This window comes from Paramisgurnus dabryanus, chromosome 24 (genome assembly GCF_030506205.2).
Source record: "Paramisgurnus dabryanus chromosome 24, PD_genome_1.1, whole genome shotgun sequence".
Classification (NCBI taxonomy): Eukaryota; Metazoa; Chordata; class Actinopteri; order Cypriniformes; family Cobitidae; genus Paramisgurnus; species Paramisgurnus dabryanus.
The window spans coordinates 7,552,444-7,566,697 of record NC_133360.1 but is presented as its reverse complement, the minus strand read 5'-3'; the positions used below and the strand labels follow the sequence as shown (position 1 = coordinate 7,566,697).

The following is a 14,254-nucleotide window of genomic DNA, read 5'->3' as shown; positions in this document are numbered from 1 at the left end:
CTTGTACTCATTCTTGTGGTTACATGTGGTAAGCATATTTTTGAGTCATTGCGAAATAATGCCTGTTAATAAAACAGGTTCATTCACATTTTAATAGGGACATCGTTAAAAAACAAATACTTCGTGCAATGGTTAAATCACAATAAACGATCATTTTACAGTTATTAGCTATTATTCATTATTGTGCAAAGACTGTAATTTTACCATAATCGATGCAAAAATTAAAACATAAAAGCAGCCTAAACTACTTGGCTGGTCTAAGCTAGTTTAAAGTGATAGTTCAAAAATTAAAAAGTTTAATTTACTCATATTCATTTTGTTCTAGACCTGTATGAATATCTTTTTTTCTAATTAACACAAAAGAAGAAATTTTGATAAATGATAAGCACAAAGCTGGTGGAGTCCGAAACCACCTACTTCCATACTATGTAGTAGGCGAAATGCAGTATGCGATCCAAGTAGTATGTCCAAATTCATAGTGTTCCAAAAACAGTAGGTGAAAAGTATCCTGATGACCTACTTCTTCCGGCAAGATCCCAAAGTGTTCATTCTATGGACCTTTTACTATCCCGTCAGCCCAATGAAGAAGGGGATGCGTTGTTGCATTAAAATGTCCAAGGGGCTCTATTCAAATGCAAATACATATATTAAACAGCTGTCCCTTGTGGTTAAAGGGACACTCAAATTTTTTATATATACAAATTTTCCAGCTCCCCTAAAGTGTAACATTTGATTTTTACCGTTTTGGAATCCATTCAGCTGATCTTCGGTTCTGGCACTAGCACTTTTAATATAGCTTAGCATAATCCATTGAATCTGACCATTAGCACCGTGCTAAAAATAACCGAAGAGTTTCAATATTTTTCCTATTTAAAACTTGACTCTTCTGTAGTTACATCATGTACTAAGACCGATGGAAAATTAGCCAGGAACTATATTCTCATTCTGGCATAATAATCAAGGACAGTGATATTACGCACTGTGCGAAAATAGTCCCCTGCCATTGAAAGTTACTACGTGGACTATTTTAATATCATTGCGCCTCCTGCAGCCATGTTACAGCAGCAAAGTCCTTGATTATTACGCCAGAATCTGCCTAGAAAATCGCAACTTTAAAATTTTCTGTCGGTCTTAGTACACGATGTAACTACAGAAAAGTCAAGTTAAATAAGAAAAATATTGAAACTCTTTGGTTATTTTTTTGTGCTATGCTAATGGTCTAATCAGATTCAATGGATTATGCTAAGCTACGCTAAAAGTGCTAGCGCCAGACCCGGAGATCGGCTGAATGGATTCCAAAACGGTAAAAATTAAATGTTTAACTCATGGGGAGCTGGAAAATGAGCATATTTTCAAAAAAAGTGGAGTGTCCCTTTAAATTGCACTAGTTTAACGCCATTCCTCTTAACAATTAACTTGACGACATAGGTTACATTATGTATCAACATGGCGGATGTAGTACATATTCATACTATATAGTACCTACTGTTTTAACAGTCGACGAGTATGTACTTAATCTAATGTAGTACCTACTGTCACAGTATGCGATTTCGGATGAAGCCATTGACTTCCATAGTAAGAAAAACAAATACTATGTGGTATTGTGATAAATGATGATGAAGATATTTTAATAAAATACGGTAAGCACAGAGTTGACGGTTCCCATTGAATTCCGTAGTAATTGTTTTTCCTACTTTGAAATTCAATGGTTTCCACCAGCTGTGTGCTTACCAACATTTATCAAAAAATTTACTTCTTTTTAATCAAAAAGAAATTCATACAGGTCTAAAACAACATGAGGGTGAGCTTCATTTTTTGGTGAACTATCCCTTTAAGATGGTCCTCCTAGCTTAGCAAGGCATGGTCAAAACCCCTCTAAAACCAGTCTGCTAGACCAGCTAAAATCAGCCAATCAGAGCAGGCTGGGAGTTTTATAAAATCAAAAAAATTATTTAGCCTTGTTTCTCATCCATTTAGCTAAAGAAAGATACAGGGCCTTACGAAAGAATATTCTTATTATACCAATGATGTCTCCACAAAAACATGTGAGACATGTGGATTCCATATTGCAGTAACAGTCCGAGCCACAGATTCCTTTATAATTCAAACATACCAGCAAATAAACGGAGGATCCCGAACGGAAGGCCCCGCTGGGGGTCGGAGAGGTTTGGAGGGGGGAATAATGGGAAGAAACCTAGCAGAGCAGAGACTGGAGGTCTGGTTTGAGTTATAACACAAGGCGTTCTCTGTGCTGCCAGCCTCATACTGTTCCATTTGGCACTGTCCAACTACCCCCCTTAGAGGTAGCAAAACTAGGACAGGACCCAGAAAAAGTACGAACGGATGGAAGAAACCAACATTACAGTGAACAGTTCGAGAGGATGAATAAAAATCGCATATAAAGTACACATACACGCTTCTCAACAGATACAGATCTGATAAACATACAGTGGGGGTCGAAAGTACGAGACCACAATCTGAGGTTTCAATGGGAGCAAGGAAACCTGATCGTTTATAATGAGAAAATCTCAGGCCATATGCGCATATTCTTCTTGTTATTCAGATCTGATATACACTCTCTTCTTCTGGCATTACTTAAGAAACAATCTGGGAGTCATTATGAAAGTCTCATGACATTAAATCTTAAAAAGATTTATTGTAAAAATATAAAATGGACAATTTCAGAATAATAATTACCTTGAACACCTGATGAAACATATTCTGTAAAGGCTCTTGTATATTTCATATTATAATTAATCACTACAATGAAAAATACAGACACCAATACAATACAAACACAGATTTAAGGTCACATGGTTCAATTACACATTAGGTGTGTGTGTGCAAATTCATGCGTTGCCGCAAGAAACTACACGCGGTTGACATTAAAGTACCGCAAGAGTGATTCGACCCCATATGATTTTATGATATTCTCTCAAGGTACTGTGATGTCATCTGCCTGTCTGTTCTTGCAGTGGCGCATGAAATCGCACAAACCGTTCATTCAAATTCAGTGCTGGATATATACAACCATTAAATATATAAAAAGTTTGTCCTGCAAAACAAACAGAGGAAATGCAAAGTTCAGCAATTACGAGAAAAATCTCTGAATCTGACAGTTCAGTGTTAACAAGGCATAACAAAAATGAAATGAATTTGTATTTATTGGAACACCCTTTTAAAAAAAATGCAATGTGCATTACATTCATGTTTTTGGTAAAGCGAGTTACAAGACAAAGTCGAATAATTTCTCACCATCCAGCAGTGGTCAAACTCGGGTGAATCCGATAAAGTCCGTCAAAAACAGGTCTCTGACATATTTTGCAAAAATCTTAGTTACCTTTATGCAAATTAAAGCTCGTTTAGAATTTGGATGAGAAATGTGCTTAAGTGTAACTGCACAAAGCTATAAAAAGTACGGTTTTCAGATGATTAATCGCGATTAATCGGATACAAAATAAAAGTTTTTGTTTGCATGATATATTTGTAATTGTTTGTTAAATTCATACATGCATGTGTGTGTATTTACATATACAAAATAGGTACACACAATGCACATGCATGTATTGTGCAAAAACAAACTTTTATTTTGCATGCGATTAATCGCGATTAATCTTTTGACAGCCTTAATAAAAAGCTTACATTTTCTGGTAAAATATGACTTGGACAAATTCTTAACAGGTTTCGCGAGACTCTCCCAACAGGGTTTGATGAGGCAGCATTGTTACGGTAACAAAAAATCGTTCCTATTAAATAGCTGTTCATGCGACAGCAAAAATAAGGTCACAAACGGTCTCACACACGTTATATGGAAATAAAAGGCCTCGGATGACAGACTTCCAGCTGTATATTTGTATATAAAAAAGGCACAAACATAGATATGTCATTCACACGACAGCAAAGACAGAATTCTGCCTGCCCGCAGTTCAGCCTCCCATACAGCAGGGGGCGGAAAACCACACGAAGCCATTGAAATGCCGCAAAAACTGTCCGACATGTCGGCTCTTTGTTTTTTCATTTCTTCGCCAAATACTAACGAAAGACTGCCGTCTCCCGTGCCCATCTCCTGAAGAGAAGGTCTGGCGTATCCTTTTCTGGAGTGGTTCCAAAAAACTCAGTGTAGGAATCCCAGCAATACCAGCGGTAGCAGCAGAACCTGGAGCCAGGTGGTCCAAAACACCATCCCTCGGTTTTCGGGGACAATCTGGTGGTTACAGTCTTCCCCTATGTAATTATTGTAGCACTGACACTGGAACTCTTTTTGTAACCGGTTGAGCTCATCTGTTCCCATCTGGCCCGAGACTTTGAGGACATTCCCCTGGGGCTCGATGCTGTGGGTGTTCGGGTTTAGATGCAGGTACGTGTCCGTGTCAGACTGTCTGCGAAGGCAGCGTCCATGAAAATTGCAGAGTTTCCGACTGCACTGCTCTGCGGCCGATGTCACGTTGAGCAGGTACCGACCGAGCGGCCCTCGCAGGTAATCGTTAAGAGTCTTACAGTTTGCCTGGAGAGAAGAAGAAAAGAAAGCAATCACTTACGACTTTCAAAATTTATATAGACTGGATATTTTCGTAAATGCGTACAGTGACAGTGTACGGATATATTTGGGCTTGGATGATTCATACTAATAATACCTAAAATCAATTCTGAATCGCAAAGGCGATGTTTGCACAGCTCTTTCATGTATTATGCAATCCTTCCAGAAAACCGCGATTATGCAATCGCATGATTCAATGCATGATTCATCAGCCAAAGTCTGCATATTTATATTGCAGATTTCCACGCGCAAAATATGCGGGGCTTGCATGATTTCATAATCCCCGCATTTTCGCAGCAAAAAGTCACATATCTTATCACTTTTTGCAAGTTCCCGCACTTTTTGCAAGTTCCCGCACTTTTTGCAAGTTCCAGCACTTTTTGCAAGTTCCCGCACTTTTTGCAAGTTCCCGCACTTTTTGCAAGTTCCCGCACTTTTTGCAAGTTCACTCACTTTTTGCAAGTTCACTCACTTTTTGCAAGTTCACTCATAAAATTGCATAAATATTCCGCATATTCCATCGCATTTTTTAAGAAAACCTGCTGAAGATCAAGGATTTTTGCCCGCAAAAATCACAAAGAAAAACTATTTTTTCTGGAAGGACTGATTATGGCTTTTTGACCAGTAGGAAGTCTTTAGCAATCGAAGTTTGAGTCGTTTATAACATGCATTTGAAAACTTGTCAAACATAATCATTATAAATAACATTTATTTTCATGAAAATCCCTTAAAAAGGTCTGAAAAACACCAATATAAATATGCTTAAAGCCATTTCTTAAAGCAAGCTTCCCGTGTAAATGGTACTTCTGCGCGCATATTGAGTTTCTGCACAAGAGCGCCCTCTGGCTTTTGGATGTAGCAGCATTTCACCGTAATTCATTGACAAGCATAGCAAGCAGAATCACGCAGTGATTCATCCCAGCCATACAATATAGCCTGATATTTGAGACAATGTATTGTCCAGGGCCATAAAATTGGCTGAATTTGCTGATAGCTTGACAGTGAAATTAAGGCCTAGTCCATACGTACACAGGGATTATAATAAAAATAGTTTTCCCCTCTTTCTTAAAAAAAAAAAAACTGCGTCCACACGAACATGCAAAAATACAGCATGAAGCACTGTCAACCATAGATATGTATATAAAGGCTAGATGGCTGATGGCCATTTGAGTGGAACGTCCGCATTTTGGCGGCCATCTTAGGACAGGGCGCTCGCTCACTCGTAGCATTGAGTTTTAATGATGCAGGTACTTTTAAATGACCATAACTTGCTTAATTTTTTACCGATTTTCAAACGGATTGGTTTGTTATAAACGTCAAAGATGTACCTATGACACTGAATACGTATACTAAAAATAAATAAAAAATTCATGAAACATGTTAAAGCATCCAGAATTATAGCCACGTTAATAACGTTTGTAAAAAACCAAACCGTTTGTAAATCCGTCAAGAATTCAGCAAGTTACGAGCATTTTAGTTGGCGTATGTCACTCACCTTCCGTCCACAGCAGCAGGGAGCAGCACTGACCTAAGATGGCCGCCAAGTGACGACACAGCTGACTCCGCCTTGAGCCATCTAGCCTTTATATACATATCTATGCTGTCAACAGCATGCCAAACCAACAGATGGGGATAAATCCCTAACCGTAAAGCCATGTTGGCCAATCAGAAGCCATTGCAGAGTTCCCCCCAAGCACGTCACATGCCAAATACTCCGACATTGCTGCAACCGGAGTGTTTAAAAATCTTCATCCTTCATGCCAAACTGCATAGAAAAATGTACGGTTTTGAAAATACGTGTGGACAGGGCCTCGATGTCTGCTTTCAATTATTCAGTTTGCCTGTATACAGCATTACTAAAAACAAACACTGAATAAAGGGTAATTGACATTTCAGACAAAATGTCAGGCTCTGGCAATGAAAATGGCTGCAAAAGAAGCCAAATCAGAATGGAATTAGTGAACAAAGACATGGAGTGATAAACAACGAAGAGATATCAGCCCCCATCAAAATAAAGAACCAAAGCTAGCAGCTTCACATACGTAATAAAATCTCATATTAACCTGTTTTCAGTCATCATTCACCCTTTTCACTTGATACACCATAAAATAGAAGTTTGTTCAACTTAAAAATGTAAGTTACCTGGTTGCCTTAAAATTGAGTTAAATCAACAAAAAAATATCTTTACGCAATTTTGAGTGAACTAATATTTTTAAGTTAAATTAACTCAAAATTAAAAAACTTTAAGGTTGAACCACAAATAATTTTTTACAGTGTACGATCAATATTGGTATACTGCTATTGTAATAAACCAACAAGGGCGTAAACTTACTTCACTGCTGGCATATGTGGAGTCGCCCCAAAAAATAACACCAGCAACACCCAAAGCCACGCTCTCACCAATAGTAGACACCAAATCCATCTGCAAAATAGAAGAGGAGAGAGAAACAAGTTAAATGATTTGCGCAAATATTATAATCTGATTTGAGTAACAAAGCAAAGTTTGTTTTAGATAGTAGCTCATTATTCAAGCCAGTTCCTCACATAAATGACATCATGACATCTTCCAAATTTTCACTCTTAATCATCAACCCCAAACCCCTTATCTTATTGTATTTGTGAACAGAATGTCTCTGTGGGTATTTGTTTAATAGTTCTAGTGTTTGTATATTTGTGAAGAGTGACGCGGCGAGCGTCATCGGGAATTGACGATAAAGACTTCATTCTTGTGTTTTCGTGCGACCACACACTTTGTCTTTGTCATTACTCCAAATCATTCATTCAAATGTTCGCTTTTGTTTAAATTCAACACCTCTCCTTTCCACGAACCGTAACGTCATTCTCTCCTAGACAAAACAAACTGTTCAGAGAGCTCCTCTACAAACAAAACGTCTATTGCTCATAGATGAGGGTACAAGATAAAAACTTAAATAGTGGCTTTTTGATCATAAAGCACATTTTTATTGTCTATAATGTTAACTTAAAGAGCACCTATTTTATTGCTAAAAAACAATGTTATTTTGTATATTTGGTATAATACAATGTGTTCGTGTGGTTTATGGTTAACAAACACATTATTTTTTCACATGCCGTACATTTTGTAGCTCCAGATTTCACTCTCTTTTTGAAATGCACGGATTTGAAAAGCTCCTGATTGGCCAGCTAATCTGTACGTTGTGATTGGCCTAAATACATCTGACTTCATCAGGAAATGTGACGCTCTTTACTATGTTTGAAAGATTCGCACACAATGCAATGCTAACAGGAGGCTGTGAGTCCTAAGCGGGATGAATTATGATAATGTCGGTCTTGTCTACATCATCAATCCCAAGTAAGTGGGAAGTAAACTGTTGCCATACGATCCGTGTGTTTGTTGGAGTCCAAGGAAAGAGATTAACGTTGGGAACGATAACTTGCATCATCGTTTACTTTGGGGTTTGTATCTTTTGCATATCGTTAACATGTAGTAATACGCACTTACATACCAAAGGAACTGTAAAAACGTGAATCTGACCATAGGTGCCCTTTAAACTAAGAAAAATATACAATGGGGTGTAAAATTCTGAAGACCCACCTTGAAGATGTTATGATGTAAAACTTGGAAACTTGGAGTTTAATCTTTTATTTTAAAATTTAACTGAGCAGTTTTCACGACTGTTTAAGTCATGAACAAAATACTGCCGTGTTGTGTTGATTTGTTCGACTTCAGCAGAGAAGCATCGTAAACTTACACAGCAGCATCGTAAAACATTTTTGGTTTTATTTACCTAAAGTGTAATTAGTGTCAGGCTTTCACAGTGAAGTTCATTTCTAACGGTTTATGGGAATTTTCTGTGCTGACCTCCATACGCGGTTTAAAGAGTTAATAACTCATGTGTCGTAGGAGAACTGTGGCATTTCTCTTGGCTGTATTTCCTATTTTGCTAAAAAGCTAAAGTCTGAGTTTGGTGTTAATACGTCTAGTTTGGTTTTCTCTCTGGCTGGCTCAGATTTATATATCCGGCAGTGAACAACAGGCACTTCACACATGTCTTACGAACCTAAAATGCGACAGGCAAACATTGACACAATTTCAGGTCACACATACAAGTCACATTCTGTAGACAGGCCACAAATAACACACCTCACTGAAACATAACAGATCAACATTACTGACGAAGTGCCAGATGTCATTGCTATAAATTGTCATGTGAAATATTTGACGTATAAATGTATGTAATCTCAATGATAATCATTTGAATTGTATTCATGTCTTTTGTTTATATTGTAGGGCTGTCAAAAGAAGAATTGCGATTCATCACATACAACATAAAAGTTTGTGTTTGCATAATATATGTGTTTGTATTGTGTGTAATTATTATGCATATATAAATACAAACATACATGTACAAATTTAAGAAAATATATATATTTTACATATATATTAAATATAATATTAAATCTAAAAATATATATATTTTTGTATGCGGTTAATCGGGAGTAATTTTTGAGAGCCCTACTAAAATATAAATAAATAAATTAGGGCCGGGACTCGATTAAAAAAAATTAATCTAATTAATTAGAGGCTTTGTAATAAATTAATCGAAATTAATCACATATAAATATTTGACCTGAGAACATCAAGTTATTTTTTCGCATGGATTTTTAGTATACCATGAATAATGACTGAATACATAAGCTTAAGCAACAAAATATTGTTTATTTTTGTTCAACCAAGTCGTTGTACCCGGAGTCGGGCTAACGTCCATGCTAGCTGCTATATGTTTTGCATTGAGATGATACTTGAGGCTCGATGTGGTGATATGTGAATTCCTTGTTGCATAGCTTACACACAACCATGCTCTTATCGACGCTTCCATCCGTTCGTTTTTTTTTTTTTATTCCCATCCACGGGGCCAACCAAAGCGGTCGCATCAGCTTCTTCGTTCATGTTCACTGTGGTTTGTTGTTGTCTGAAGTCATGAACGCTAGTTGGTGCTCCAGTATAATCGGTCCGCCGAAACTCATCCAATGAGAAATGTTCCGCGGTGCAAAAATAAGTGATATTAAAAGGCGTTAAAAATGTTTAACGCGTTATTTTTTGTGTAATTAATCAATCTTAATTAACGCGTTAAAGTCCCGGCCCTAAAATAAATACATATATAAATCTCTTTGTACATTTTATGTATCTACATTGTTAATTTTGTATTGATTAGGGATGCCCCGAAAGTTCGGCAAACTTTAAAAATGGCTAAAAAACATTTCCGTCGATTGTCCGAATATTTGACGACAGAATCATTTTTTCCGACCAATAACGTTTTAGATGACACGATCAAATAGCAACAAGTGTAGAGTGAATGGGGCGCACAGTATATAAATTCAGCAAACATGTCGGCAATGTGGAAGAAATATGCTTTTTGCTATTTTCGGTCTAATAGTTTGGTTACCGAACATTCGGTGCATCAATCGTATTGATGTCTTATATTCGCTGTTAATTCTGAAAAGCTGCAAAATTTTATTTTATTAGCTGCGTTTGCATTACAGATTTGCGCAAAACTTTAGTGTTATTTTCTAAATGTCGACCAAAAACTTGCAAAAGACGCCGTTTCCATTAACCAATGCTATGCGACTCAAGCAGTTTTTCCTCTCGCGATAAGTCATTCCAAACATCACATCGACTGATGTTGGTAGGTTAACTAATGTCACATTCACCGCACTAGGCATTATTTTTAATCTAAGGAGATGTAAGTGTATTATCGCATTAATAATGCCAAGCATTAATGCCAAGGAAAGCCTCTTATACTTAGAAATGGCAACATTTAGGTGTTTCTTGGAGGTAATAGTACATAATTTTGAATTAAAAGAGATGTAGGAGTGTTATCCAAACGATTTTTGGCAAGGAAAGCCTCTTATACTTGGGAGCAGACACGTATTGAGGCATTTCTGGGAGGTTTTAGTATACCACATCATCTTCACATGATGATTATGTCACTCACATCAGGTTACCATTGCAGCTTTGCGAAATACACCTCTTTGGAATTGCCTGAGAATCCACCTCATGCAAGCGTAATTTTTTATTTCGCAATGTCAATTTGCGCAATTTAAAGGGTAATGGAAACGCAGCTATTGTTTACTGAACATCTATTTTACTTTCTGAAAAAAGTACAAAAGCAATCACTGGTACTGCATAATGGTACCTCACATGTAAATACTGTATCTGTACCTAAATGGTACGTATTAGGACCTTCTCATAGGGTTGCGTGAAAAAAACTCAATATATTAACTATATACCAGGGTTTTGCTTGGTAGAAAGTGTGGATGTTTTAAATGTTTTGTAAGCATCATATTTCTCTGTATTAAACCTCAGGGCCTCACGTTTTCTAAGCAGATGAAGGTATTGTGGCATGCGTCTTGAGGACTGTAGGCCAATGGGACTCGAAGAAGAATGCAGGAGAACACAGACGAGCCTTTGTCTCCATAAAGTCGACCCGAGTGCTATATTTAGTTCAAGCAATGATATTTATCGCTCTGTCGATATTCTCCGCACCTTCGTCCCGTTGGGTTCCCCGGTCGAGGCCAAGAAAAACACACCATGACAGTCGTCTCCTGAAATATGAAGATCTCAGAAACAGCTGAGGTTCCCCTGAACGCCAACAGACCATCACGTGGATGTATTCATCGGGAACCTACATAAAATCTGCGTTTGCACGGTACCATATATAATGTCAAATCTTCCAGGACTAGAACCTGCTTCGCATATATTTTAGTGCGGTGGTTGAAGATCTGGGCTGTTGACCAAAAGGTTGTACATTCAAATCCAGCAAAGGGGTGATTTATGTGTGATAACCAATGTACTGTAAGTCACTTCTGGATACACCATTACCCTTTATAGCCACCAGTTAAACTACTTTTAGTTAGATCTTATGGATAATGAATTATGCTACCATGCTGACTAATTTTGCATCTACAAATCAAGGTTAGCATGCAAATTTAAATATATACTGAAACCGAAATGAGAGTTAAAGGGATAAACAAAAACTTTGTATATATTTTTTCTCTGTTCTTCAGAACCCAAATGCAGATTGTGCATTTTCTTTTTACTATGGGAGTGGATGGTGCCCCAATATTAACCTGAAACTCTTTAAGCTTCCAGAGGACACAAGAGAGTTAAATACAAACTCCACTCGTTTTGTGTCCTGAAGACATTTGCCCCATCTACTTTCTTGTTGTGAATATCGCTGTTGTTACAGTTGTTACACATGTTTTCCAAGTACACATCTTAAAGCTGCCTAAACAAGAGAATGTGCACTGAAAGAGAGACACATGGTGGGACTTTCATCAAGTAATGGATTATATTTTAGTTTGTTTTTCACCAAACTCTTCTGTATGGCTTCAAGACACTTACGAAATACTGCACGAGTCGAGTGGAGTTACTTGTTTAAAACTTTTGGGTCTTTTTGAAGGTTGAAGAGTCGGTCACCATCCACTCCCATAGGAACTTGAAACCCTTCAATAAGAGTTCAATAAAATATATGACATAAGTCGAGTAGGGTTTTTAAGTGTCATTTACTCTTCTACTTTCTTGTTGTGGATATCGCTGATGTTTCACTTGGTACACATTTTTTCAAAGTAATCATCCTAAAAGTGCCAAAACAAGAGAATGTGCACCGAAAGATAATAATGGTTTGTTTTTCACCAAACTTTTTTTGTATGCCTTCAGGACACTTTTAAAAATTGGGTCTTTTTGAAGGTTGAAGAGTGGGTCACCATCCACTCTCATAGTAACCCGACACCCTTTAAGCTTCCAGATGACCCAAAAGAGTTAAATACAAATTTCACTCGACTTTTTAACGGTCCTGAAGACATTTACTCTCCTACTTTCTTGTTCTGGATATCGCTGTTGTTGTAATTGCGAAAAATTATTTTGAAGTAAACATCTTAAAGCTGCGTAAACAAGAGAATGTGCACTGAAAGAGGGACTTTTATCAAATAATGGATTATATTTTAGGTTGTTTTTTCACCAAACTCTTTTGTATGCCTTTAGGACACTTAAAAGATACGGCATGAGTTGAGTGAAGTTACTTTTTTAAAAACGTTTCTGTCTTTTTTGAAGGTTAAAGAGTCGGTCACCATCCACTCTCATAGTAACCTGAAACCCTTCAAGCTTTCAGATGACCAAAAGAGTTAAACAGAAATTTCACTCGACTTTTTAAGTGTCCTGAAGACATTTACTCTCCCTACTTTCTTGTTCTGGATATCGCTGTTGTTGTAATTGCTAAACATTATTTTGAAGTAAACATCTTAAAGCTGCCTAAACAAGAGAATACGCACTGAAAAGAGACTTATTCCAAACAATTGTTCATATTTTAGTTTGTTTTTCACCAAACTCTTTTGTATGCCTTCAGGACACTTAAAAGATACGGCATGAGTCGAGTTAAGTTACTTTTTTCAAAAACGTTTGGGTCTTTTTGAAGGTTGAAGAGTCGGTCACCATCCATTCCCATAATAACCTGAAACCCTTCAAGCTTTCAGATGACCCAAAAGAGTTAAATAGAAACTTCAGTCGAATTTTTAAGTGTCCCAAAGACATTTACTCTCCTACTTTCTTGTTCTGGATATCGCTGTTGTTGTAATTGCTAAACATTATTTTGAAGTAAACATCTTAAAGTTGCATAAACAAGAGAATGTGCACTGAAAGAGAGACTTTTATCAAATAATGGATTACATTTTAGTTTGTTTTTTCACCAAACTCTTTTGTATGCCTTTAGGACACTTAAAATATACGGCATAAGTCGAGTGAAGTTACTTTTTTTAAAACGTTTCTGTCTTTTTTGAAGGTTAAAGAGTCGGTCACCATCCACTCTCATAGTAACCTGAAACCCTTCAAGCTTTCAGATGACCAAAAGATTTAAACAAAAAATTTCAATCGACTTTTTAAGTGTCCTGAAGACATTTAATCTCCCTACTTTCTTGTTCTGGATAACGCTGTTATTTTAGTTGCTAAACATTATTTTAAAGTAAACATCTTAAAGCTGCCTAAACAAGAGAATACGCACTGAAAAGAGACTTATTCCAAACAATTGTTCATATTTTAGTTTGTTTTTCACCAAACTCTTTTGTATGCCTTCAGGACACTTAAAAGATACGGCATGAGTCGAGTTAAGTTACTTTTTTCAAAAACGTTTGGGTCTTTTTGAAGGTTGAAGAGTCGGTCACCATCCACTCCCATAGTAACCTGAAACCCTTCAAGCTTCCAGATGACCCAAAAGAGTTAAATACAAATTTCACTCGACTTTTTAAGTGTCCTGAAGACAATTACTCTCCTACTTTCTTGTTCTGGATATCGCTGTTGTTTAAGTTGCTAAACATTATTTTAAAGTAAACATCTTAAAGCTGCCTAAACAAGGGAATGCACACTGAAAAGAGACTTTTATCAAATAATGGATTACATTTTAGTTTGTTTTTCACCAAACTCTTTTGTATGCCTTTAGGACACTTAAAATATACGGCATAAGTCAAGTGAAGTTACTTTTTTAAAAAACATCTTGGTCTTTTTGAAGGTTAAAGAGTCGGTCACCATCCACTCCCATAGTAACCTGAAACCCTTCAAGCTTTTCAGAGGATCCAAAAGAGTTGTATACAAGTAACTGCATTCAACTTGTGTCATTTATTTTTAGTGTCCTGAAGACATTTGCTCCTTACCTTCTTGTTTTGGATTTTAGTTGTTACACATTATTT

The 14,254-nt window shown here is 36.9% G+C and overlaps 1 protein-coding gene across 2 annotated transcripts in view; it reads right to left on the bottom strand.

The window, feature by feature from the left end:
• Positions 1 to 2,617: 2,617 nt before the first annotated feature.
• hyal2b (hyaluronidase 2b) overlaps positions 2,618 to 14,254 on the bottom strand; it is a 21,257-nt gene continuing 9,620 nt past the window's right edge. For both annotated transcript variants that reach the window (XM_065244529.2, XM_065244528.2), the window contains exons 3-4: positions 6,870 to 6,959; positions 2,618 to 4,504 (exon numbers count right to left, since the gene is read on the bottom strand). In XM_065244529.2, coding sequence (XP_065100601.1) covers positions 4,115 to 4,504; positions 6,870 to 6,959 — 480 coding nt within the window. In that variant the 3' untranslated portion in view covers positions 2,618 to 4,114. The remainder of the gene's footprint in view (positions 4,505 to 6,869; positions 6,960 to 14,254) is intronic.